The sequence below is a fragment of the Aspergillus ruber genome (genome assembly GCF_000600275.1).
Source record: "Aspergillus ruber CBS 135680 unplaced genomic scaffold scaffold00042, whole genome shotgun sequence".
NCBI lineage: Eukaryota > Fungi > Ascomycota > Eurotiomycetes > Eurotiales > Aspergillaceae > Aspergillus > Aspergillus ruber.
In genome coordinates this window covers 73,582-97,139 of record NW_024467338.1, presented here as the reverse complement: position 1 = coordinate 97,139, position 23,558 = coordinate 73,582, and the positions used below count along the sequence as shown (strand labels likewise).

Genomic DNA, 23,558 nt, shown 5'->3' with positions numbered 1-23,558 from the left:
CAGAATGACATTAACTGCAAATGCGGGTGTCAAGAAATCATTCCGTGCGCGAGCAGTATGTACTATCACTGTGATTGAGCTCTATGACTAACTTCTGTAGTGCGAGAATTGCCGGCTGCGAAAGGTATGTCCATGCCATTATTCACAGGGTGTTTATTGATTCTCCTAGATCCGATGTGACAAGGAGTCACCGTGTTCCAGTTGTAGTACGCTGGGCATAGCATGTAGCGCTATTGGATCTCCGAGCGCATCTCGAGACCAGCCAGCCCAGCCTCAGCCTCGAGCTGCCTTGATCCAGTAGTACGTGACCCAGAACCATTACGGACAGAAAACTAACATCAAAGTGAACACAAAATCGACCTGATTCAAGAACAACTGTCTGCACTACAACGCACAGTCCATGATATATCTCGGTCATCTGTTCCCGCTGCAGCCCCGAATCCCCCGTCATATCAAGTCTCTTCAAGCCCGACATTCGAGGGGCAGAGTTCATTTAACAGTGAAACGCGTCTTGCGCAAGATGTCGCTTACTCGGCTGTCGCAGGGATGCAGAGTGGTAGACCAAATGAGGATGTTTCGGCGGCGCTGGCGTCGCTGAAGCATAGTTTGGATAAACATAATCCGGCGCAGCCGCAGGCGGCGAGACGCGTAACTGATTCTGTGCAGTTGGGAGAGCAACTACTACCGGCTGCGTTTGTTGTCGCTGTTGTTAAGAAGATTAAAGGTTTGTGATCTGCATCTATGCGTCTATAAAGAAGGTGATACTGACCTCCCAGCACAACCACCATTCTGCCTCATCAGTCATTCGTGGCGAGATTGTCTGCAAATCGAATCCCTCTGCCAGTCAATCTACTTCCCCTCTGATCCGATCCCAGCTGGATCGCTAACACTCATGCATGGACTGCTCTACTTTGTCGTTCGTGATTACCTACACGAAGATGACCCTGATCTTGCCAAATTTGATGCCTCGACATATTGCAAGTCCTGTAAGGATCGGTTTTCCGCCGGTCTCAAGAGCTATGAAATGATGATTGACCCAACGCTTGAGAAGATTCAAGCTCTTCTTCTTGGAGTATGTCACCTGCCATCTCGGTAAACCTTGCTAACGATTGTAGGTAATAAAGGCGCAAGAAGAATCTAACATCCAGCTGTGCTGGACACATCTCGCGTTGGCATTCAACATGTGTCAGACCTTGGGATTGCATAGACGGGGTTCTCTACAACACGAATCGCTGACACTGGCTGAAGCAAAACGTCATGTGTTCTGGTCATTGTATACCGTTGACAAGCATATCTCTCTGAATCTAGGAGTCACATCGCATTTTCAGGACCATGATATTGATGCTGATCTGTTTACACCGTCAGATAAACCGCAGCAGCGTCCGTGGGATGTGATGACTCTTGTTACTGTCGAGTTTTCGAGACTCCAAGGACAGGTTTATGACCGGTTATATTCTACATCTGCTTCGAATGCCAATGCAACTGAACGATCCAAGACGATCGAGAAGTTATCAAGTGACTTAACGGCCATACGGGATAAACTGCTGGCGGTATGTATTCTACTTCACAGTTCAATCAATCCAAGCTAACAACAGCAGATCGATGTCAGCCAAGGTCTCTACGCCGACTCACTCCACGGAATGGCCGCGTGCGCCGATTTTATCACTTATTCCATCCTAACCATAATCCACCGCGCTCAAACCCGTCCTAGCAACGCAATGGCTATATCAACCAAATGCTTCGACGCGGCTACGCTGGCATTGCAGAGTCACCTCAAATGCTTCGCTTATTTTCGGGACCGAAAGATCCACAAACAAGCCGAATACGTCAATTGGTTAGCCCTGACCTGGTCACAGCCTTAAACGCACAACTTCTAATATTGTAGGATCCTCCTCTATCCATCGTTTACACCATTTGTCATCGTCTTCACCCACGCCATAACAACCGCCTCCGCAGCCTCCCTTTCCCTCCTCCACGAAACAGTCACCTCCCTCGACCTAATCAAAACCCTCTCCCGTGGCTCCCTTCACCTCTATGAAATCTGCACCGCCTTTGTAAAAACCGCCCAAGCCCTCCTCGACTCCTGTCAGACATTGACGGGCCTGGAGCAGCACCATGACGGATTATTGCTTGCGCAGGCGGATGCTGGGATCAATATCACTTTGCCGGATGTCACTGGGACGGCGGAAGGGGGAATGGAGGGGTGGATGAATAGTGCGGATATTGAGATGTTTTTGAATGATTTTATTGGGTCAAATCGGTCTGCTATGGATATTTTGGGGTCGAGTTATATGAGTTAGCACGTTTCTTTCAAGAAAACATGCCAATCGTGATTTTACAAGCCATCCATAACTCAGACCTGGCACAAGGCTAATCATACCAAATCGCATTCGCACAACACCCATTTCCCGCTAGCTCCAACGTATCCACAACCCCAGCACCAACCCCATCAAATCTCCAAATCTGCACAAACCCCCTCTCGTTATCTGTAAGTGCCACAAACTCATCACTAAACACACTCGGGCTTACTGCATTAGCCATACCACCCGATGACGACGTGGGGGTTAGGAAAAGCTGGGACTGGATCTTGCCGGATGGCGACAGAGTGAACGCAGTTATGTAGCCTGGGGAATCGGGAATGTGGGATCGAGATGACGCCCAGAGGTAGGAGTTTGAGTGAGAAAGGGTTACTTCGTCGGACCAGTAGGCTGTAGTGTTGTGGTCTATGTTGGTGGGTATTAGTGAGTGTATGGACATTGCGGTTTTTAAAGTGGTACATACCCGGGGGTATCAACGGGTATGAAATATTCGCATATGCCAGCCCTCCGTCAAAATCAATGCTATACACAGCTAATCTGTTAGTCCCCTCAAACACCACATATGCAAAACCCCCTCCAGGATGAACAACAATATGTCTAGGATCCGCCCCAGGAACTGGCGCAGCAAGGCGATCTACAAAATGCACTTCACCCGTCCGAGAATCGACTCTATGAGTCCAAATTGCATTTCCTGTATCATCGGCGGAGTAGATCGTCTCACCACTGGGTGAGAGTGCGAGTCCGTGGATGCCAGAACCAGGGCCATAGTCGAATGCCTGGATCATATCCGAAAGACCGTCTTCGTTCACGGATAAGACATTCCCGCATGAGGCTGCACCACCGAACGAAGAGCCGTAGACTCTGTGAGGTGGGTGGAAGGAGCTTGTTAGGAAGATTGATTGCGAGCCGGGACCTGACCTGTCAGCATACAGACACTAGACCGGAATCGAGGAAAGATATACAAGATCCAGTGAGAGGCAGTGATCGGACAGGAACAATGTCCATATCATCCATGATCTTGTAGCTTGTCCATTTTGACACGGAGGTAGCATATATGTTCTTTTTCTCGTACTGTTACTGTCAGCATACAATAACATGGGTAGAGAAGAGAAGTCGAACGTCAAAATCAATCCAGTAGTGCGGATCAGACGTAGGAAAGCTCCGAACAAGCGATAGGGTCAATGTCTCATCATCAAAAGCAACGTTGTGAATAGCAGACGCGTTGAAAGATCCGACATAGAGATGGTGTAGCTTCGCAGCGGTGTTGCTACCGAGGCACAGAAGGTAGAATGCTGTTTTCAGCGCATGCATAATTGTGTATCAATCGAGGTTTAGGGGCGCCATTGCTCAGGATCTGGCAGATTGAACTACATATCAAGCAGATGTGCCGGAGTTCTCGGGATATTCGGACTGTCGGCATTTTCGGTCTGCCGCGAACGGTAACCGAATTCTAGCAGCTGCGCGGATGAAGAAGTCGCAGTGAACATGAGTAAACATGCATCTGACATATTTCGTGTAAAAGCTGTGGGTTATCCGAAGTATACCGACATCTCCCAAGATCACTCTTACCAATCATAGCACAGCTATTACTCGCTCTATAGAGGATCGACGCTCTACTATCCATCCTCAGATCTAGTATTCCAGCCAAGAATCATATACACGTCGGCAAACTGCTATATCTGATCCACTTGACGGATTTATAATGCTGAATCAAGGAAGGGCGGAATTGGGCCGCTGGCAAGAAGTGCCCTGCCGATGCCGATGTAAAATCAATCTAGCATAAATAGAGCCATCCATGTAAACAGCAACAATGGTCAGGACAGCTTTTCAAACCGTGACATTAACCATGCTCACCAAATCCCTCTTCCTGTCTCTGCTCGGCCTGGGCGCTTTCGTTTCTGGTACAGCTCAGCCCAAATACACACCAAGATATACCTAACTAACGAGAAAGCCCACACACCACCCTCCGACACATCATCCATCCAAGCCCATCAGAGCCTCGCCCAGAAATGTGGCCCCAAAGTTGGCCAAATGAAGCGTGCCCACGCCCTCCGCCGCCGCGGCTCCATCGACCCCGGCACCACCGAAACAGACTACACCGTCCACGCCCAAGCCCCTAAGTACGACTTCATCAGAAACTGGACCAGCATCCTTACGCCTGAAACTAGCAATGGGCCATACTTCTACCCACGTAGCCAGACTCTCAGGCAGGATATTCGAGAGGACCAGCCTGGTGTGCCGCTCAGCCTGGAGATTGGTGTGGTTGATGTTGATACTTGTGAGCCGGTCCAAGATGTGTTGGTTGATATCTGGCATTGCAACGCGACGGGGTCGTACAGCTCATTTACGGGGTTGTCTCCTAATGACCCTTTCGAGGAGGTGTACGCCCAACAGGACGAGGGGAAGCCGTTTGATCTTCACGACGGACTTCCTGATCTTTCCGTGAGTAACCACCATCCTCAAATAGATTGTGTGCTAATTGGTAGTTCCTTTCAACGGATAATTCGACCTGGCTCCGTGGCATGTGGCCAACCGATAAGCACGGCGTTACCTCGTTCACGACTATCTTCCCTGGTTTCTATGTATGCCTCCCTCCTTTAACCAATCAAAACCCCACAGCTGATATACTAGATCCAACGCGCAATTCATATCCACGCGCAAGTCCACACAAACTGGACCATCCGCTCAAACGGCACCCTCGTCCACGGGCCCATCGTGAGCACCGGGCAAATCTTCATCGATGAGAAACTCGAGCAGGAAATCATGGCTCTGGAGCCGTATGCGAGTCACACGGAGATTGAACGTGTGAAGAACCTCGATGATGGAATTTATACCACCGAGTCTAACAGTACGTCCCCATACCCCATTTAGAGAGTTGTAAGGAACAGTGACTGAACATTGTGCAGCCGGGGCAATGACCATTCTTGATACCGAGCCGTTGGATGGGGTTGACTATATGAATGGTGTCGTTGGATATATTACTTTGGTATGGAGGCTTGGTTTTACGTTTGCTTTCGTCTTCTAAGGCTAACGTCTCTCTAGGGAATCCAACAAACGCATATCCGGAACGGGACTACTATTGATGCTTGTAAGTGGTTTGTGTTTGAATTTTACTCAATGCTAACATCCAATAGTGCCGAGTGCGAGCCCTACTCCTAGTTCTTGAGCAAAATGGCGCGAAGCAGCAACTTTTGGCTGTTGTGGAATATCCGGCAATTTCAGTCACCTTTAGCAAGAATAGAGAAGAGTTTATATCCACGTTTGTGTACATTAGAGATAAATAGTGATAGAGCAGCGGATAGACATATTAGACCATGGATTGCGTGGAGCATTCTCCAATTACACCATCGACGCTCAAATAACATACTACAATCGTCAGCACTCACTCTTAGTCCAGGATGAAAAACAACTCACCGGAATAAAAAGACACGGCACCCGGCGCTCATATTCCATCCAAGCCTCCCCATATCTCTCGCGACACCGGTGAATATCTCTCCTCGCACGATGAACAATCATCACCGCAAAGAATACCGAGTAAAACCATGGGAATGGCGAGTTGAATCCCGTGATCAGACCCCATGAGGTGGCGAAGAAGAGGTCGCATGTATAGTGGACTTTGCGGGCCAAGCCATCTACGAGAGTCAGTATCATTGAAATGGGGCGTGGATGGAAAGGGGAGACGTACACCATCCACTACACAAAATCGAATCGCCAGTCTTCGTCCGAATGACATCCGGGTTCTTGACGTATTTCCACGGAAGTTGGGGGAACGTTTTTCTGTCAACTGGGATGCCGCGCTCTTGGGCTCTAAAGAAGTTTTTCTGACTGTTTCCTGTGTCCCAGACCCAGTATGCGAATAGATATGCAGCAAACAGTGCGCATAGTGCCAACCTGTTCCATCTATAGGTGTCCGGATGGTGCGTAGCCAGGTACAATGTACAATGGCAGTAACTCATGGGTACACCGGCGAGGTTCCAGAAAATAAGCATGAAGCCCCATTTTTCGTAATACATGTCCCTACCTTAGTTAGCCCAACAGTCAACAAAGGAGTGAGAAAGGAACCCACCAACTAGTGATAATCAACTCCTCTCCCTTGGCACAAGCATTCGCATACAAAAAGTGCGCCATGAGCACAAACCCAACTTCCCCAGACACATAGCCAAACTCTTCAAACTGCTTTAGCGCCGTCCCCAGCGAAAGCAAAAACAGTATGTACCATGGAATCCGGACCTCAAAGAACATCTTGAAATCCAACCACCCGAGTAGCCGGGGGTTAAGCTCCGCGCCCATGAAAAAGTCATATACATGCGAGCCTGTCATGCGGTGTTCCGCGCCCCGGGCTAGGGCTGATACGTATGCGAGGACGGAGACGATAAATCCCGAAAGGATGGCGACAGACATGAACGAACCAAACTCATCGATAAGAGTATACAGCTTGAACACCCCCGAGAAGTGCAACGCCAAAGCCGCAGCGATAGTCATGTACCATGAGGACACGGCAGAGCAGTAGTATTCGAGCTGCTTGCCATCTAAATGCGGAAGACGTTTACCCTTTCCGTAGACCCCAGGGAGATAGAGATATCCGATGCCTTCGAGGATGAGGAACGTCCAGTATATAGCCCATGCTTTCTTGGTAGGATAAGCGTGCGTGTAGACTAGGTCGACAAGGCGGGTTATGAAGTGAGATATTGATTCATCGGAAGCAGGCAGAGGTGGTTGGCCGTCGTATAGCATCGCTCCGATGTACATGTAGTACATTAGTAGGGGGAATCCGATCATCAGGGCAGTGACCCCGAGAGGACCGCCGAATTCCATTTCGGGGCGTCTGCTGGTGTTAACGTAGGTGTGTGCCATTTGGGACTGGTACATACTTGTTAGCCATTTTTACGGGCTTATCGGGGGCCATTTTGATGATTTGGTGCCATTTTTGGAGAGACAGGGTCATGTTTTATACTTGTAGTGTTGAGATGTTTCGGAATTCGCGCATGCCACGCACTCCGTGGACTCCGCGGTTTCCGCGGGGGGCTCGGAAAGCGCGCAGTGTGCAAATGTCGCATCTCAAGGGTTAGTATTCCCAGGGGTGGATTATTAAGAGATTCGAGCCATTGCTTAGTGTGCTGTTTTTTATCCAAGCAGCCTCACGAGGGGCAAATGTAGTGTGTCTGGAGTATACAATGGAGATCTAGAGGCTGCGGACGAAGGCAAACCAAATTCCAACAGGGGCGAATGTTACGGAGATGCAGTTCCTAAGCACGCTCAGCAACCTGGGCTGTTTATCAAGCATTGAGCGAGTGTCCGGGGCTTGACCCTAATGTAATGGACGCCGGCGTCCCCTTCCAGCAGGTAATCTTCCACCCTCCTCCAGTACCCGCCACTTGGACCTCATATCATCATATGTCTATCGCGGCGTCTTAGCTACATTCGGCTGCTCCATCAAGTCATGAAAATGATTCTTCGCAGCATCCTGCAGCACCTAAAACATCTCGTCCTGCACTCTTATCCGATCTGCCATCATTACATTCCCTTTCTTTCTTTCTCGGGTTTCCCTCGGCCGGAGAGTTCCTCGCATCGCTTCGTGTATGGGCGTGTTTCCGTCGCAACTTGTAGCGCTGATATCCGCCTCACCGTTGAGTAAAAACTGTGCTGCTTTGACTTGCCGCAGATTTCGGGGCATTGTGTGCAGAGTGGTGTTGCCGTCTTTGTCGGTTGTGGTTGTGTTGGCACCTTGCGCGATCAGAAAATCAAGTAGAGACGTATCGATGGACTCGCCGTCTACGGATCCGAGGGCTAATATGTGCAATACGGTTTAGCCATGGTTGTCTTGAAGACTTGCACTTGCCCCGTTCTTGCATCAAACCTTGATAGCGCCATCGAAATGTCGGCTGCCACATGTAGCGTGGCTTCTTACCGCATAGTGCAAGGCTGTTGCTCCATACTTGCCTTGAGCGTTGATGGTCTCGGGAATACCGGAAAGGAGCAGCTTAACTGTACCAATAATCCGGGGGACAATCGGAGCATGTATCCGTCACACAAACTGGGTCCTGCAGCCACCCATTGCGGTGGCAGTCGTCCGGTGCTATCGCGAGCGACCCGGTCTACTATGTTATCTAGATGGTCAAGTAGCGCTTGGACTCATTGTATATTCCAATAGAGGTTGGCAGTATGTAGCGCGATAGCATTGTGAGCGAGTCTCAGCGGAAGTCTCCCAAGTCGCTCCACTGTAGCCATTCATGTACTGCTTCCTTCGATGTACATCAGTCCCTTCGTCCAAGAGGCGTTTCACCAATCCGTAACTACTCCGGCAGACGGCCCACCCGAGAACAGTGTGCAGCGGTTGTCCATCACCACCACCGCGTCGGGGGATAATAGCATCGCGGGCAGAAGCGCCCCGATCGAGAAGTAGGTGCATCAATTCCTCGCCACACGCGATGCGTTCGCTGAAGTAATCATAATCACAACTCTCATGGTATATCCTCAACTTCACAACTCAAGCAAGCCAGCGACGCTGCGGTAGCTAGGATCGCAGCCTCACCACGGCGATTCCGCGCATCAACTATCCCCAACAGAGGTTGGCTGTCTAGCAGGAACCGCGCTGTCGCAAGTTGTACATACCGATATGCCACATCAAGCACCATAAAACCTCTCTTATCAAGCGGTTCTGTCTGGGCTATATTGGCAGTATATTGCTCAAGCAGCATGTGCAAAGCATCGGTACTTCCATGTGCCACGGCGACCCAGAAAGGGTCGTAGTATTCTACCTTGCCAGGAGCTAAGGCGGCTTGGGTGTATTTTGTGATATATTGACTTAGAGTAGTCACGTCACTGAGCTTGATTATTTGGAGCAGAGGCCTCGGTAGATGGTTTCGTGGAGGACGGTTCGATCTCTGTCGAGAAGTAATGTCTGTATCCCCGCAATTCGATCGGTGGATGTGGAATTCACTGTATAGCATTTCGGTCTCTTGTTAGTTTGATCTTGCATTCTATGCCGGCGAATCTGATACAATGAGTAATATGTAGATCTGTGCCATTGCTGTAGATGGCTTCCTACACTTAATCGCATGTATGACTCCGCTGATCAAGTCTAGGCTTTGGAGACCTTAGACCTGCATATTTGCACCTTGTATAGTAAACCCCGTAAAGAAGTCTAATTTCTAGGGGTTGTCAAGCTGCAAGTCCATGTTCTCGTCGACTTTGTGAGACGTAGATGCCTAGGCATATGCATATGCATGCACATTAAGATGAAGCTAGCGCGAGATATATATCCAACATGCCAAACCGGAGCTTTGATATCAACATACAGCTACTTGCAAATTTTACAACTTATTTAAACAACCGGTATTTCAGACTGTCAAGCGATACATATTATTGAATCCAGCATAATATCTATATCTATCTACAGCTAGTCACATCTATACATAATCCTCCGGCCCCCGTTGCAGGCAAGCAATCACGCGTCCTTCGCATCCTCATAATCCACATAACAAAGCTTATTATCCTCAAACGGCCCATAAAACCTCGTCCTCTCGTACGGCGTCAACGCAATCCCCTTGCGCAACCGATTCACTAAATCCGGGTTACTAGTGAACGGCCTGCCGAAGAGAATAGCATCGTAGCGGCCAGACTCCAGCACGCCCCAGGCGTTCTGGTCGTTGTAGCCGCCAGCCGTGAAGAAGGGAGTGGAGCCGAAGATCTGGCGGAAGCCGTCGAGGCTGACGTCGGTGAGGCCCCAGGAGGCAAGGAACGTGTCTTTTTCTTCGGTGCTGAAGATTTGCTCGTAGCGCTGTTTTCCGTTAGTAAAGGGGTTTCAGATAGGAAACTGGGGGAGACGAACCGGCTCGATAAAGCTGACGTAGGAGAGGTGAGGAAGAGCCTGCTTCAACGACCGACACAAATGCGACCAGGTTTCCAAACGCTGCTCGCCACGAGTCTGGTTGAAGAGACCAAACGGCGACAACCGGATGGACAACTTCTCCTCGCCAATGGACTTGGCCAGCGAGTCCATTAGCTCGAGCGTAAAGCGACACCGCTTCTCAGGTGTACCGCCATATTCGTCCGTCCGCTTGTTGATGTTCGAACTCAAAAACTGCTCCGGCAGGTATCCGTTTCCGCCGTGAACCTCAACACCATCGAAGCCGATGTCAATAGCCGCGCGCGCTGCGCGTCGATAATCTTCAATCGTGCGCTGAATGTGCTCGGCCGACAGCTCGATGGGCGGGTGGTCGGCGTAGCGGGGGGGCACGGACTCCCCGACCGGCGGGTGCGAGTAGCGCTCGTCCGGCGAGTCCCATGGAATAGCGGAGGGGGCGACGGGGTCGGTGCCCGTCATCTGGGGGACAGTGACACGGCCGGCGTGCCAGAGCTGGGCGTAGATGTAGCCGCCTTTTTCGTGGACGGCGTCGACGACGCGTTTCCAGCCGGAGATCTGCTCAGGGGTGAACAGGCCGGGGACGCCGGGCATGCCATTGCTCTACATTGCAGAACCAGGAATTAGATTCCGAGCTATCGGGAAATAATGAGTAATAAGCAATACGCACCTCGAGCGATGGCGGGATTCCTTCAGAGATGATCAGTCCTCCCTTGGTGGCGCGCTGGCGGTAGTACTCGACCATCAAATCGCCGGGGTACCAAATCCGGTTGGGGTTCTCGGGAGTGCTGTTTTCATTCAGTGGCACACCCCGGTTCCGGGTCATCGGGGCATGGATGACACGGTGGTCGAGGGTGAGGTTGCCATTGTTGATGACGAGGGGTTCAAAGAGCTTCGAGCTCTGGTTCTGGTGGATAGCCATATTGCTAATAGATTGACACTATTAAGGCGGAAGGATTGAGTAAAGTCAAAGTGAGTGGTGAATGGAGCCGGAGGTCCAATGGAGTGGGCAGACATCTTGGAGGTCATATATCATGAAATGACACCCCCCCGGCCGCCAATCAAGCATTCTGGACAACTGTCATGTCACCGCCAGTAGCCCCCTATTCAGTAATCATCACTGAGGCTCGTTCTGAGGCGCCGTTAGTGCGCACTTGCGGTGTACGACACGAATCATTGTACGCAGTACGGTGGTCTGCCCTCAAGAGCACTCTGCAGTCCGTACTCTCTGCACGAAGTATGAGGTACGCAATTCTGCCTAAGTCAAAGGTAACTTGGAGTAACCGTTGCTTCCCGCCGTGGAGCCTCCGCTGTCGCTGTCTCTGGGAGTGTCGTAGAAAAGCCGAGCTTGGCGAGTCAGAATCTTCACTCAGTCAGCGCCATAACAGGAGACCCCACAGGACCACAGCACGCGAGGGCCCAATGCACGGCTCGATCCAATCGTGATGCAGCGTTCATCAGAGGCGGATTTTATTGGTGCTATGGGGGACCGCGGGGATTCGGAAGTAAAGTTTAACTGTGCATAAATGGCTGCAGAGCCGAAAGGGGAATGGCCGGAAAACCCCTGACAAGGAATAGCGAGTCTACTCGGAAAAGATACAGATACGGACTAGGGCGCTGGGCCATATCCGGTAATTTGGGGTTTGAGTTGGAAGTGGAATTGGAGCGGAATTGGTGTGGAAATGGTGTGGAAATGAAGTGGAATGGCAGCACGCTGTCTCGGGACTGAACCTTGGAACCATAGACCGTACCCCCGGGGCTGAGCAAAAAGCAACGAATACAATGGAGTCGACGCATCGTATTCCCATTTGCCATCTGCCCATGGACAGGAGGGCATTAAAGTTATCCAGAATATGGTGAAATGCGGCGACAGGGAATGCATTCCTTCAGGATTTGGAATGATTATCACGTGCGATCATATGATCCTTTGTCTGCATTGACTTGTATTCATGTCTATTGATCCTGAGCAGTTCACCAATTTCTCGACATGTCGTCTGCACGGTCGATCATAAGTGTCTAAATGGTCTTAGGGTATGAGCGGGTTCATGACTCGTTGTAACTCGTCATATTTGAAATAGATCCTTGCTGCTCTAGAATCCACGAGTGAGCCATTATCATGGATCGAATCTGATCGTATAGTACAAGATAGCCAGGAGAATCGGTTCAAGGGTCAGTCCAAGCGTGTTAGTTCGAAGGGGTGTGAGCACGCTAATGCTGGCAATAAGAAATAATGCCCCGCATCGAATCCTTCGAAGAATCACTCAGGGGCTTCTCTATGCCTACAGATAATGTCCGAGCAGGCACACACCACGAAAATGTTAAAAAACATCATCGATTAACACGGTTGGCAACGGTCAATATGCAATATTGTGTGGTACTATGCTGGAGACACCCTCAATTATTTGACTGGCTGGGAGAAACTCGGTGTCAGAGACCGCGGTCCGAGAGTTAATTAAGCGACACTCGAAAGGTACTTTAGTCCGTATCTTGCCTAGAATTGTCGACGACTCATGGTGCCGATCTGTATTCCGAGCGAGGCATTGGCGTTGTTGGCCGTTGCCTGCCGGAGCTTGCGAAAGACTCGCCACAGGACATCTTCAACTGATATATATGCCGTACAGTGTACAAGCAGAGAACAATCTCCGGTGGACGAATAAACCATCCGGCATTTGACACATTAGCAGAACTGATTTCCACAATTGACTTTCACAATTGACTTTCAAGGGCTGAAAGGCTGAGATTGAATTCCGGATGCGATACTCTCCGTAAATAGCCCGTGTTGAGTGAGAAGGAATCAAAAATAATGTATATCATTAGTCTAGTCGGTGCACAGGCGCCCATCGATTCATCATCGTACGACTGGCGAAGCAAAAGCCATTGTGCATCATTTGACCCGCCGTCGATCAATTTTTCCAGCCAGACTATTACAGGATACGGATCCGATGTGGACCGATTGCCATTAGCACCAGCACAAAGTAATCTCGCAAATAACTCTACTGGAGAGAGAAAAATTTTCGAGTTTTGCCTGACATTTGACAGCGACTATCACCATATCCAACTCGGTAGACGCTGTACCCCATAGCAGCTGGATGCCATTTCCCTGACACTTGGTTACGACTCCATGCTACCATGGTACGGAGTACCTCTCCAGACTGCTGAAACGAGTCATTCCGGCATAACCTGAAACAGCCGTTCTCTGGAACCCTGCCAGTGCCGATCCATTTCCTTATCGACCGTTTTGCACCCCCGGAGATGAGAAATCGTCGTTTCTTTTTCTGTTATGTATACGAGCAATATTCCCCTGGTGGTCCGCGCCACTACTCTGCCCGGTTTATGTAGCGTTTCCCCTCCGGAAAAAGAAATTATATGGTGTATGCGTGAACGACGGGGCCGGTTCAATGATCGTCTGCTAGGGTCAGGAAAAAAAGTCTGATATGTATTAATACGAAGAATGATAAAAGTAGTAATTATCCTGCCTTTTTCTATTATAATAATATAGTGGTGTCATTCCCATCCCCGGGTTTCTGATTCTCCTCTTCTGACATTCAATCCACCCGCACCGGAGTCTTGCCTGGTTGCAACTCTCCTGCCATTCTCTCGTTTTCTGGTTAATGTCCATGCTTATGCATACTGCTACTTCTATATCATAATCATTATTTCCCATTATCAAGATGACAGAATTCTCCGTTGAGAATCCGTCCGACGACATCAACACGATCACCTTTATCACGCAGTACTTATGTATCCCTATCGTCTCCTTCTTTGTGTTGATGCGGTTCGGCATCCGGACATGGTACAAGCAGCCGTTCACCGTTGAAGATGGTAAGCTCACTTCTTAATGATGTAAAGAAGCATGCTGACTCTCTAGGTGCCTGTTACGCCGCATGGATATTGTTCGTGGCCTATTGTGCCATTGCCATCGTCAGTACGTCTTCCAATCCCCCCGGGTATAATACCATACTAACCCGCGCAGTGGCCCAAAATGGCGCTGGATACCACATTACCGACATCACCGACGATCAAGCTGTCCAATTCCTCAAATGGGGTTACATCGCCACCGTCATCTACTGTCCTATGGCCCTAATCGTCAAAATCGCCCTCCTCGCCATCCTCATCCGCATCTTCGGTCCCTACAAAACAAAAGTCACCCTCATCTACGTCTTCCTCGGGGCCCTCTGTATCTACTACATCATTGCCGAAATCATCAAGATCCGTATGTGTGATCCCGTCCCGGCATACTGGCTAGGCCAAACCGGCCCGGGAGTGAAATGCTTCGACCAGGCAGCCGCCCTCATCGCAGACTCTGTGATCAGTGTCGTTAGCGATCTCATTATCCTCATCGTCCCGCTACCCTTGACCTGGTCGCTGCAAATGTCGCGCAACAAGAAGCTGCGTGTCATGGGAATGTTATCTGCAGGAGGCCTAGCCACAGCATTCAGTATCTACCGTCTCGTCCTAGTCGTCAAGGACGGCCAATCTGCCGACCAAACCATCGTCTTCACCTGCGTCGTGCTCTCCGGAAACGCCGAAGGTGGCGTTGGACTCATCTGCGCGTGCTTACCAGCCGTCAATATCGTCATCGCCAAGCTCCGCAAGTACGGCAGCTCGCAGAACCGCTCGTACGGACACCAGGACTCGAGCCTCCCGCTGAGCAAGATGCGCCTGGGCGGGAGCAAGGGCCAGTCCAAGGCGTCGAAGAATGATCCCGAGGGCACCCTGACTGACTACGGCAATGACCAGAGTCATCTTATTTCGTATGCAGGTTCTGCGCAGGGTGGCGGAGGCATTCATAAGACGATCGATGTGTCGCAGACGGTGGAGATGCTGGATGAACGGGATGAGAGGAATTTCTCAAGTCATAGTCAGAGTCCATAGCGTGTCATTCTTTACTTCTTTTTTTGTGTTAATACATGGGTTGGTTCATGCATATACATTTTCTAATACTCTACTCTGTACATCGAAGACTACGACACCGAGTCATTATGCAAATGATCGTACTCCTTATCGCCGTATACTTGATATACTCCGTACTCCATAATAGATCTCATCTCCTTGCAGATAGTATCTGGTCGTATCTGCAAGCCATAGTGATATATCACCTGCATTGCTCAGATCAGTGCATTACACAAGCTTTGATGGTGGAGGCAGTGGAGATGATATATCATTTATCCAAGCGTAGGTCAATGCTGTTTTAAATGCATTGATTTGTATGCAATTGTATACTCGGTTGGGTATTAGCGTGGTTGTATACTACTTGTACAATTTGTATGTAGTTGCCGAGGTTCGGTAATTCATCCATCCCCGCATACATCATAACAGATAACTGACAGCGCAACAACCATACAATCTACACATCAACAGAACGAGAGCAAGACAGTCAAGGAAAGCACAATGGCACCGAACAGCAAACACTTCACCCTCTCCTTCCCCAAACCTCACATCCTCCTCGTCACCATCAACCGCCCCAAGCAACGCAACTCCATCCCTTCTGACGCCCACTGGGACGCCCACACCATCTTCTCTTGGTTCGACAACGAGCCTTCCCTCCTCGTCGCCATCATCACCGGCGCCGGTGACAAAGCCTTCTGCGCAGGCCAAGACCTCACCGAACAGAGCAGAAATGCGACCGCAGCGACCGAAAAGGGAGTACCACAAACACAACTTCACCACCCGCCTACAGGCTTCCTCGGCCTGAGCCAAAGAAAGGGGAAGAAGCCGGTGCTCGCGGCTGTGAATGGATTTGCACTGGGTGGCGGGCTTGAAACATGCTTGAACTGGTACGTATTTCTTTTTTTAAACACCCGTACTCCCTTCCTATTAAACTACCGCTAACAACACCAGCGACATGATAGTAGCATCCCCTACCGCCACCTTTGGCCTCCCTGAAATCACCGTGGGCCTATACGCCGCAGCCGGCGGCCTCGCCCGTCTCGCACACGTCACCGGCCTCCCGCTCGCCTCGGAACTAGCGCTAACCGCCCGCCGACTATCAGCCCAAGAAGCCCTTGATTTTAGACTGATCAACCGGATCTCGGAAAACCCCGTAGAAGAATGCGTGAAGCTAGCGGAGACGATGGGGAAGTTCTCGCCAGACGCGGTTATCGTTACTCGGCAGGGGCTGAGGGAGGCTTGGGAGACGGGGAGTGTGGAGGAGGCGACTAGGCGGACGAAGCAGGAGTATGGGGAGAAGTTGTTTAGGGGGGAGAATTTTGGGATTGGGGTGCGGGCGTTTGCGAAGAAGGAGGTGCCGAGGTGGGTGGCTTCGAAGTTGTGATTGTGCACCTACTTAGTTGTACTGGTCTCGGGCCGAGGCACTTCTCCGCATTATACATATATCCACATCATAGCTTAATGTCAATACCAACACTCCACAAACACACAGTACGCAGTACAGAGTACAGAATATGCCAACCCCTGTCATAGTCGGCGTAGCAGATATCAAAAACCGCACCCAAGATGCCAAAGAGCCCGCCCAGCTGATGCTCGAGGCCATCAACGCCGCCATCCATGATGCAGGCCCGGCAACGCTAATATCCAGCATTGACAGTCTCTCATCCGTGCGCACCTGGACCTGGCCATATGATAATCTGCCCGCCCTGCTCGCTAAGCAACTAGGGGCCCAGCCAGAGCACACGCATTACCCGGATTATCACGGGGGTAACCAACCCGCCAAACTACTCGATGAAGCCGCGCTCCGGATTGCAAATGGAGAAAGCAGAGTCGCTATTATCACCGGTGGAGAGGCATTAGAGTCGCGTGAGTATTCTGCCTTCATTTGAAACGAACAATGCTAACTAACCGTCAGTGAGCACTTGCATGAAAAACAAGTCTCCCCCGAAATGGACACCCCCCTCAGAAGCTGTGAACAGCATATTCTCCCCGACAACAGCACGTGTGGCTGAAGATAATATCGGCACTCGTCATTCCGTTGGCGCCCCGATTCACGTCTATCCATTGTATGAGAATGGATTCCGGGCGCACCGGGGGCAGTCGATTGCGGATAACCATGTTGAATCGACCAAGCTGTACGCGCGGTATAGCGAGGTGTCTGCTGAGCATCCATATTCGTGGAATTATGGGAGGAGGGACGGTGAGGAGGTTATTGGGACTGTTTCGTCGAGAAATCGGATGATTTGTTTTCCTTGTACGTATCTTGCCCTGGTATGAGGAGGTACGCTGACGACATAGATCCGCTGTTGATGAACGCATTCAATACCGTCAATCTGGCTGCTGCGTGTGTTCTCACATCGGTCGAGTATGCCCATGAATTGAGCATTCCAAAGAACAAATGGATATATCCTCGTGCCGGCGCTGGCTATCGCGATGCTGATCACTGTACGCATCTCCCTCCTCTCTGGAGATAGACATGCTAACGATGTAGTCTGGAACCGTCCGAACTTTCACTCCAGTCCGGCGATTTCCAAGTCCCTGGACCATAGCCTTGCTTCGTCGGGGTTAGCAGCAAATGACATCGACATATTCGATTTATACTCGTGCTTTCCTATTGTCCCGAAACTGGCCTGTCATCATCTTGGACTACCGATTGACTCACGTAAACCCATTACTGTCCTTGGTGGATTGACTTCGTTTGGTGGTGCTGGAAATAACTATTCCATGCATGTAAGCTTTATTTCGATACAATAGACTATGTACAGTTCTAACGACACAGGCCATCACCGAAACAATCCGCCAACTGCGCTCTGGAAAAGGCCGGCATGCTCTAGTCTTAGCTAACGGGGGCGTTCTTTCATACCAACATACCGTATGTCTATCGACTCTTCCCGGTATCGGCGCCTATCCAAACGGTACTCGTGCCGTAGACGCCGACGCACCTCCTGCAGTAGACGAAACGGCCAGCGGATCCGCCGTGATCGAGACATACACAGTCGACTTCAACCGCGACAACACACCGGCACGAGCGTACATCATCGGCCGACTCGAGAATGGACATCGCTTCGTAGCAAACCATGGCGACGGACAGACACTGGCGCAAATGGCATCGTGGACAGAAGAACCAATCGGGAAAACCGGCTTCGTGAAGACAGAGAAAGGACGAAACTTATTCTTCTTGCAGCGGGCCGTACTATAGCCAACACCAAACAATATCTGTAAATAAATTAAAATTAATTACCTCCCAACCTCATACTCCGTCGTAACCGCAATCCCCATACGCGGCGTAGTCCTCCCATTATTATTCCCATTCTTCACCAATTCATCCTCGCTCTCGTCCTCCAGACTCTGCACTCCCCCGCTTCGCTGCCACTGCCACTCCCACTGACTCCTTGGCCTCTCTGCAGAAATACTCGTCGCTCCCTTATGCGTCGACTGTGACTGACCGAAGGACAATTCGAATGTGCGACTTCGGCTGCGACTTCCTGTGCCGGTGCCGGTGTTGGAGCGGGAGCGCGAGCCGAAGAATAATGTACGCAGGACGGGGAGGCAGGAGGCGATTGTGGCGATGGCGGTTTCGATCATGGAGACAGTGCAAGTGATTAGTTGTTCGTTTTTGGAGGAGTAGATTGCACGGATTACTGTGCGGTGCGCTGTTAGTTGACTGTGCTTGTGAGTAAGGTGCGGTGAAAGGGCATACTGCTAGAGATAACAACCAGAAAACCAAGCAGGAAAATACTGAGCACACCCAGTTTCTGCTTAAACGGCATCTTGATCTTAACGACCTGCGAAATCGGCAAACAGATGATAAACACATCACTAAAGATGTTCAGCAGGACCATCAGCCAAAAAGCAACTTTATCCTGATACACCGGGCAAGCCCTCTCTGGATGATCCAAATCCCATAATCGATCCGGCGGGTAGCACTTGAAAATGATATGGAAGAAGATAGTCGCCCAGGTCGCGGCCAGGAGGCCGAGGGTGATGTTGTAGATGGTCTGGTAGCGCGTGCGGTCGGCAAGACGCTTGTAGAAGATGACCATTGCAGCTTTGATGAGCCAGAGGGAGGTGATGTAGAGGATTGAGCCGGGAATGATCATTTGCATCATGTTGATTGTTTCTTGTTTGGTTGCGTTCTGCATTTCGGACATTGCTTCATCCCGTCGTTAGTATCATCCGCGAGGTCTAGATGCAGCGAGAAGGAAATACCATTATCAAACATGTAATGCTGAATCCCCAATGTCGCAATAAGCCCTCCTACGGACAGCGCAATCAGAAAATCATCAGTATAGAACTTATGAAACTGCGTCCATCGCACGACCAGCCGCGCGAGCATAAACACAAACGCCACGATGGTGCAGATGTACCATCCGACCTATTTCCATCAGTCTCCCATTGACTCTAGAATGGAAAATGTATAGTAGACATACCACATGTCCCACGTCAGGATGCGACATAGCGATCTACAGATGTACTGTACGAACGTTGTGATCTGCCGGGAGGAATCTCACACGGGGCAAATGGCGCATCTTGCGGGATGATGGTACTATTTTATGGTTGTGTGGCGAGAGGTAAGAGAGGGGAATATGCGAAATGTATCCATGGTTCGGAGCTATTCAGTATTCAATATTGGGAATCCTCAGGGACCATTATTGAGCTGAGCACCAGGGCCGACATTGTATGGCATGTTACAGAAAGAGTTTTCTTTAGAAATCGGCGGCCACAATTGCATGACAAACCAGTGTCTTGGGTTGAAAAGTTTATAGTACCAACTGCGTGGTTGACGCTCGTTCATACGCTGTTACTATTGAACTTAATCGGGGAAAATTCGGACAGTAGGCCCACTACTAACGCATAACAGTCATTTCCACGCTGGAGTATACGGAAATCCGTATTCAATCGCTATTATATCAAATGTGCTATGCTATGTACAACTACTCCGGACTCTGCACCACCGGATATCCAGGAATATACTCCTTATACACACTCTGGCACCTTCCATTAAACTCCCCCGTCTCACCCATCTCAATCTCCAACTCCTTCCCAGGAACCCCAATCTTAGCCAACGGTCCATTCTCAGCCGAGGCACGGTCCCACCCGGGTCCAGCGCTGGGATTCTTGACCCACGCTACGAGCCAATCATTCATGTTATCCGCGAGCGCCTGTTCAGCGTCGCTTACACCGGAGATTTTAGAGAAACATTCGTTTCCGCCGTGGAAGAAGGGTATTTCACTGCCGTGGGAGGCAGCGAGGCCAGTGCCTAGGATGTTGTCGTATTGACCGAACCAGCGGTATACCCAGACTGGTTGCGACGATGCGCGCAGGTCTATCATGTAGTCTGTTGGGCAGAAGAAGCGCGCGTCGCCGTAGGATGCGCCGCTCATCTCGGAGATGGAGGAGTAGTCTGCTTCGTTGTAGGCGTCCAGGAGTACATCGTCAGGAACGTAGGCGATGTCCGCGTCGAAGGTATTGATCCAGTAGCTAAAGTTGGTGTTCTCGAACGAATACACGTTGGCGAAGAGTGCGCCTTCTCTGTCAGAGTTGCCGACGAGCAGCGGCACTGATGTTGGGAATTTACCCTGCGCATAGCGGCCTTCATAGTCAGAGTAGCGGGTGATGTTATCCACGACCGGGGAGAACCAAGTGTTTGTGGTTGAGTTGAAGTTGCTGGTCTGCAGGGCGTAGGTGTCGACCTTTCGCAGACAGTCGAGAGTCGGGTTGCTGGCGTCGCAGCCCAGGGTCACACCGCTGGCCTGGACGTCCTCTGCGACTTGAGACAGAGCTTCGCCGTGGGGAGCGTATGCAGGTCCGGATTTGGCATTCGCCGACAATTCCATCGCACCGGCGACAGTGGTATCAGGGTGATTCCAGAGATAGTGGTCGACCTGACACATTAATCACCACCCAAGCAAAATGACAGAAAGAAACCTACATGAACACCACCAGACGAGTGACCAGCAATCACAATACGATTCTTATCACCACCGAACGCGTGGATATTATCCATAACCCAGTCTAGAGCGAGTTCAACATCCAGGATACCGAAATTCTGCGACTCCGACGAACCCTCCAACTCAAGTGACGCTGGCGAAGCAAAAATCGACTCGCGATAGTTAATGTTCACGTAAATAACGTCTTTTCGTGCAAAGTTGTACCCTTGCCATTGCGCATTGCTGTTTCCGCCGGTGACCATCGCTCCGCCGTAAATGTAGACGAAAACGGGCAGGTCGGTGCCGCTGGTTGGTGTCCATACCTATCTATCTATTAGTATGCATATCCAAAACCGCAAGGAAAGAGACTTACGTTCAAATTAAGACAATCCTCGCTCTGCGCAACAATAGCATCCCCTGACATAGCCTGCGCACAACTCGGCCCATACCGCGTCGCGTCAATCTCCCTCGTCACCGACGCCGACACCCCCTGCGGCGCCTTCCACCGATTGTCCCCTCCAGTCGTCTCAGCAAACGGAACACCCAAGAAGACATACGTGCTGTTTTCCTCAAAGCCGTGCACGAGACCCTGATCCAGACGAACCGTCGGCTCCCCCTGACATCTCCCGACATGCCCAGTCCACAACGCCGTAGTCGTCACAGCGATGCAAAGGGCGCGGTCGACAATGTCCCAGAGCAAACCCATTTTCTGATGCTGATCAGCGAGGTTGAGGAATAGTGACGAGAGAATGATGCCAATCGGATGCAGCCGAACGGGTTTAAGAAGAGATCGGACGGTTGCCGAAAGGGGCTAGGGTATCCACCGACCACGTGCTGAAGAGGGATCCATGGGTCGGATATTTTACGGTTGGAGAATGTCAATTAAATTGGATGGACTGGCAGGCCTAGAAAATGCCTGGAAGGTCCTTTTGCTCGTGGAGGGGTCTGAATAGGGTCAAGTCCTATGTTCGTACTGCGTATATCGATTATCTCCGGCCCTAAAAAAAGTGGAGTATAGTTCAATAGATTGATTGATATGAATCTAAATCTATGTCTCAGATCAACCATAGAAACCGCAGAACCGCAAAGATCATGCCATAACCCAGCAACAGCAGCATCCTCAAACCCACCCTAAATCTACTGATAGCCGATCCGGCACGTTCCGGCAAAGGCAGGAAGTCCAGCCTCTCTGTATACGGCGAGACTCCCGCCAGCGTATCCATAACAAGCTCACCGTGAATATATCCGATATACCACCCGATCCATCTGCTAGTCACCGACGAGGATGCCTCGACACGAACCAACATCTGCGAAGCCCAGTAGAATAACAGTGCTTTGATCCATCGGCGACGAGACCATGTCTCTAGACCCAGATTCTCGGGATAATGTCCGTCACAGCGGTGGATGCGAGAGATATGGTTGGCTAGGGATGCGGCAGTTTCGATGGCGCAGTTGGCGCCTTGGGCGATGTTCGGTGTCATCTAATCTGTCAGCATCCCTCGTGACTACCCCTCAGCATGGATAATACCTTGTGAACTGCATCACCAATACAAGCAATTCTGTTATATGCCCATGTCGATCGCAGTCCCTCCTCCAATGGCACATGACGGCAGCGAATGCGATTCCGATACACCTGCGCAAAACTCACACCATCTGCTATCTTCACCGACAAATACGGTTTAACACGGACATCGATCTCATTCTGGTCACAGCGCGAGATCCGGTCAGATCTAGATCTAGACCGGATGGCTAGAAACCAGTGCACTTTGTCGTCCCTGCCGACTGTCACGATGAACGAGAATCCGCGGCAGTAAGTTCGATGCGCAATGCCTTGTTTCAGTCCTGCTATAGCAGTTGATGTCCCGAATATACCTGTGTAACTTGCTGTAGGGCGGATGTCTGGAACATGGAATGTACCTGGTTTGGGCATTTTATTGCACATCAAACCATGCGTTGCACTGTGGACACCATCTGCTCCAACGACCATATGTCCAGGATAATGTCGGCCCCAAGATTCTACATTCACTTCTTCAGGGCTATTCTCAATGCCTGTGACCTTGCTTCCAAATGTAATGGTCCTCGCCGGCAGACGTCGCAGGAGGACGCGCAGTAAGGCCTGCCGTTCGATGGCAAAGAACTCATATCCAGATCTACCGAGTCAGCGACCCTGATTCAATAAATAATGGTAGAATGCGGATACCTCGAAGGAAGCTTCGTCAGGTCTACACTCTTAAGAAGCCGCCCCGACTCTAACCACGTCCGATGCTCCAATACCGGCGCTGCTTCTTTCTTAATCTCGTCAAGAAGACCCAATTGATCTAAGATACGGGCTCCATTAGGTGCAATCAACAGGGCTGCTCCGGCGTCTTCTATGATGTCCTTCTTGGCCTCGATGATCCTCCATTGAATTTGTCTTTGGGTGAGAGCATTGGCCAGGACGAGGCCAGATACTGATCCACCGACTATGGTGATGGTGAAAGGCTCGCGCATTGAGAAAATGATGATCTTGGAGTCGCTGAGCTGTAACGCTGACTTTGAACATGGCCATGTCGTACA

General features: G+C 50.5%; 12 protein-coding genes across 12 annotated transcripts; 5 read left to right on the top strand and 7 right to left on the bottom strand.

Annotated features, from left to right (window-relative positions):
* Positions 1-4: 4 nt before the first annotated feature.
* On the top strand, positions 5-2,300 carry EURHEDRAFT_381598 (transcription factor domain-containing protein; the record flags this gene model as incomplete). Its single annotated transcript, XM_040779429.1, has 8 exons — positions 5-55; positions 101-124; positions 170-300; positions 345-724; positions 777-1,072; positions 1,116-1,550; positions 1,599-1,834; positions 1,886-2,300. The coding sequence occupies 8 exons, from the start codon at positions 5-7 to the stop codon at positions 2,298-2,300; spliced, it is 1,968 nt and encodes a 655-aa protein (XP_040634546.1).
* Positions 2,301-2,370: 70 nt separating this feature from the next.
* Positions 2,371-3,629, bottom strand: EURHEDRAFT_381597 (lactonase family protein; the record flags this gene model as incomplete). The annotated part of the gene is made up of 4 exons (XM_040779428.1): positions 2,371-2,723; positions 2,782-3,231; positions 3,281-3,389; positions 3,438-3,629. The coding sequence occupies 4 exons, from the start codon at positions 3,627-3,629 to the stop codon at positions 2,371-2,373; spliced, it is 1,104 nt and encodes a 367-aa protein (XP_040634545.1).
* Positions 3,630-4,164: 535 nt separating this feature from the next.
* On the top strand, positions 4,165-5,484 carry EURHEDRAFT_518848 (intradiol ring-cleavage dioxygenase; the record flags this gene model as incomplete). The annotated part of the gene is made up of 7 exons (XM_040786725.1): positions 4,165-4,219; positions 4,270-4,760; positions 4,805-4,900; positions 4,950-5,166; positions 5,225-5,304; positions 5,361-5,406; positions 5,453-5,484. 7 exons carry the CDS (start codon positions 4,165-4,167, stop codon positions 5,482-5,484), a joined length of 1,017 nt encoding a protein of 338 aa, XP_040634544.1.
* Positions 5,485-5,672: 188 nt separating this feature from the next.
* On the bottom strand, positions 5,673-7,133 carry erg4A (c-24(28) sterol reductase; the record flags this gene model as incomplete). The annotated part of the gene is made up of 4 exons (XM_040786724.1): positions 5,673-5,684; positions 5,733-5,950; positions 6,004-6,335; positions 6,385-7,133. The coding sequence occupies 4 exons, from the start codon at positions 7,131-7,133 to the stop codon at positions 5,673-5,675; spliced, it is 1,311 nt and encodes a 436-aa protein (XP_040634543.1).
* A 621-nt stretch (positions 7,134-7,754) lies between these two features.
* Positions 7,755-9,346, bottom strand: EURHEDRAFT_534070 (ankyrin; the record flags this gene model as incomplete). Its single annotated transcript, XM_040787279.1, is given in 5 exon segments — positions 7,755-8,105; positions 8,354-8,449; positions 8,538-8,778; positions 8,798-9,145; positions 9,320-9,346. 5 exon segments carry the CDS (start codon positions 9,344-9,346, stop codon positions 7,792-7,794), a joined length of 1,026 nt encoding a protein of 341 aa, XP_040634542.1. The 3' UTR covers positions 7,755-7,791.
* Positions 9,347-9,661: 315 nt separating this feature from the next.
* EURHEDRAFT_488248 (alkene reductase) lies at positions 9,662-11,475 on the bottom strand. Its single transcript, XM_040785596.1, has 3 exons — positions 10,853-11,475; positions 10,150-10,785; positions 9,662-10,098 (listed from the first exon to the last, which is right to left on the bottom strand). The coding sequence occupies exons 1-3, from the start codon at positions 11,102-11,104 to the stop codon at positions 9,766-9,768; spliced, it is 1,221 nt and encodes a 406-aa protein (XP_040634541.1). The 5' UTR covers positions 11,105-11,475; the 3' UTR covers positions 9,662-9,765.
* A 2,224-nt stretch (positions 11,476-13,699) lies between these two features.
* EURHEDRAFT_509821 (uncharacterized protein) lies at positions 13,700-15,192 on the top strand. The gene is made up of 3 exons (XM_040785930.1): positions 13,700-14,004; positions 14,051-14,107; positions 14,156-15,192. The coding sequence occupies exons 1-3, from the start codon at positions 13,854-13,856 to the stop codon at positions 15,055-15,057; spliced, it is 1,110 nt and encodes a 369-aa protein (XP_040634540.1). The 5' UTR covers positions 13,700-13,853; the 3' UTR covers positions 15,058-15,192.
* A 320-nt stretch (positions 15,193-15,512) lies between these two features.
* EURHEDRAFT_417034 (ClpP/crotonase) lies at positions 15,513-16,556 on the top strand. Its single transcript, XM_040783108.1, has 2 exons — positions 15,513-15,959; positions 16,024-16,556. The coding sequence occupies exons 1-2, from the start codon at positions 15,574-15,576 to the stop codon at positions 16,454-16,456; spliced, it is 819 nt and encodes a 272-aa protein (XP_040634539.1). The 5' UTR covers positions 15,513-15,573; the 3' UTR covers positions 16,457-16,556.
* A 30-nt stretch (positions 16,557-16,586) lies between these two features.
* EURHEDRAFT_466217 (acetyl-CoA acetyltransferase-like protein) lies at positions 16,587-18,271 on the top strand (the record flags this gene model as incomplete). The annotated part of the gene is made up of 5 exons (XM_040785078.1): positions 16,587-16,938; positions 16,988-17,326; positions 17,371-17,517; positions 17,564-17,802; positions 17,852-18,271. The coding sequence occupies 5 exons, from the start codon at positions 16,587-16,589 to the stop codon at positions 18,269-18,271; spliced, it is 1,497 nt and encodes a 498-aa protein (XP_040634538.1).
* On the bottom strand, positions 17,866-19,749 carry EURHEDRAFT_488236 (uncharacterized protein). Its single transcript, XM_040785595.1, has 4 exons — positions 19,503-19,749; positions 19,282-19,447; positions 18,773-19,225; positions 17,866-18,713 (listed from the first exon to the last, which is right to left on the bottom strand). Exons 1-4 carry the CDS (start codon positions 19,527-19,529, stop codon positions 18,310-18,312), a joined length of 1,050 nt encoding a protein of 349 aa, XP_040634537.1. The 5' UTR covers positions 19,530-19,749; the 3' UTR covers positions 17,866-18,309.
* Positions 19,750-19,913: 164 nt separating this feature from the next.
* EURHEDRAFT_509809 (carboxylesterase) lies at positions 19,914-21,852 on the bottom strand. Its single transcript, XM_040785929.1, has 3 exons — positions 21,376-21,852; positions 21,005-21,325; positions 19,914-20,957 (listed from the first exon to the last, which is right to left on the bottom strand). Exons 1-3 carry the CDS (start codon positions 21,706-21,708, stop codon positions 20,007-20,009), a joined length of 1,605 nt encoding a protein of 534 aa, XP_040634536.1. The 5' UTR covers positions 21,709-21,852; the 3' UTR covers positions 19,914-20,006.
* Positions 21,853-22,056: 204 nt separating this feature from the next.
* Positions 22,057-23,505, bottom strand: EURHEDRAFT_509807 (FAD-dependent oxidoreductase; the record flags this gene model as incomplete). The annotated part of the gene is made up of 3 exons (XM_040785928.1): positions 23,203-23,505; positions 22,531-23,152; positions 22,057-22,483 (listed from the first exon to the last, which is right to left on the bottom strand). The coding sequence occupies exons 1-3, from the start codon at positions 23,490-23,492 to the stop codon at positions 22,058-22,060; spliced, it is 1,338 nt and encodes a 445-aa protein (XP_040634535.1). The 5' UTR covers positions 23,493-23,505.
* Between the last annotated feature and the right edge of the window lie 53 nt (positions 23,506-23,558).

Bases quoted from the DNA above. Each gene is read 5' to 3' on its own strand.
- EURHEDRAFT_488236 (XM_040785595.1), bottom strand. From the start codon at position 19,529: ATGTCGCATCCTGACGTGGGACATGTG. The intron at 19,448-19,502 runs GTATGTCTACTA...TGATGGAAATAG, and splicing joins ATCCTGACGTGGGACATGTG to GTCGGATGGTACATCTGCAC. The intron at 19,226-19,281 runs GTATTTCCTTCT...GACGGGATGAAG, and splicing joins GCATTACATGTTTGATAATG to CAATGTCCGAAATGCAGAAC.
- EURHEDRAFT_509821 (XM_040785930.1), top strand. From the start codon at position 13,854: ATGACAGAATTCTCCGTTGAGAATCCGTCCGACGACATCAACACGATC. The intron at 14,005-14,050 runs GTAAGCTCACTT...CTGACTCTCTAG, and splicing joins GCCGTTCACCGTTGAAGATG to GTGCCTGTTACGCCGCATGG. The intron at 14,108-14,155 runs GTACGTCTTCCA...TAACCCGCGCAG, and splicing joins TTGTGCCATTGCCATCGTCA to TGGCCCAAAATGGCGCTGGA.
- EURHEDRAFT_509809 (XM_040785929.1), bottom strand. From the start codon at position 21,708: ATGGGTTTGCTCTGGGACATTGTCGACCGCGCCCTTTGCATCGCTGTG. The intron at 21,326-21,375 runs GTAAGTCTCTTT...ATAGATAGATAG, and splicing joins AGGATTGTCTTAATTTGAAC to GTATGGACACCAACCAGCGG. The intron at 20,958-21,004 runs GTAGGTTTCTTT...TTAATGTGTCAG, and splicing joins ACTCGTCTGGTGGTGTTCAT to GTCGACCACTATCTCTGGAA.
- EURHEDRAFT_417034 (XM_040783108.1), top strand. From the start codon at position 15,574: ATGGCACCGAACAGCAAACACTTCACCCTCTCCTTCCCCAAACCTCAC. The intron at 15,960-16,023 runs GTACGTATTTCT...TAACAACACCAG, and splicing joins CTTGAAACATGCTTGAACTG to CGACATGATAGTAGCATCCC.
- EURHEDRAFT_488248 (XM_040785596.1), bottom strand. From the start codon at position 11,104: ATGGCTATCCACCAGAACCAGAGCTCGAAGCTCTTTGAACCCCTCGTC. The intron at 10,786-10,852 runs GTGCGTATTGCT...TCTGCAATGTAG, and splicing joins GAATCCCGCCATCGCTCGAG to AGCAATGGCATGCCCGGCGT. The intron at 10,099-10,149 runs GTTCGTCTCCCC...AACGGAAAACAG, and splicing joins ACGTCAGCTTTATCGAGCCG to CGCTACGAGCAAATCTTCAG.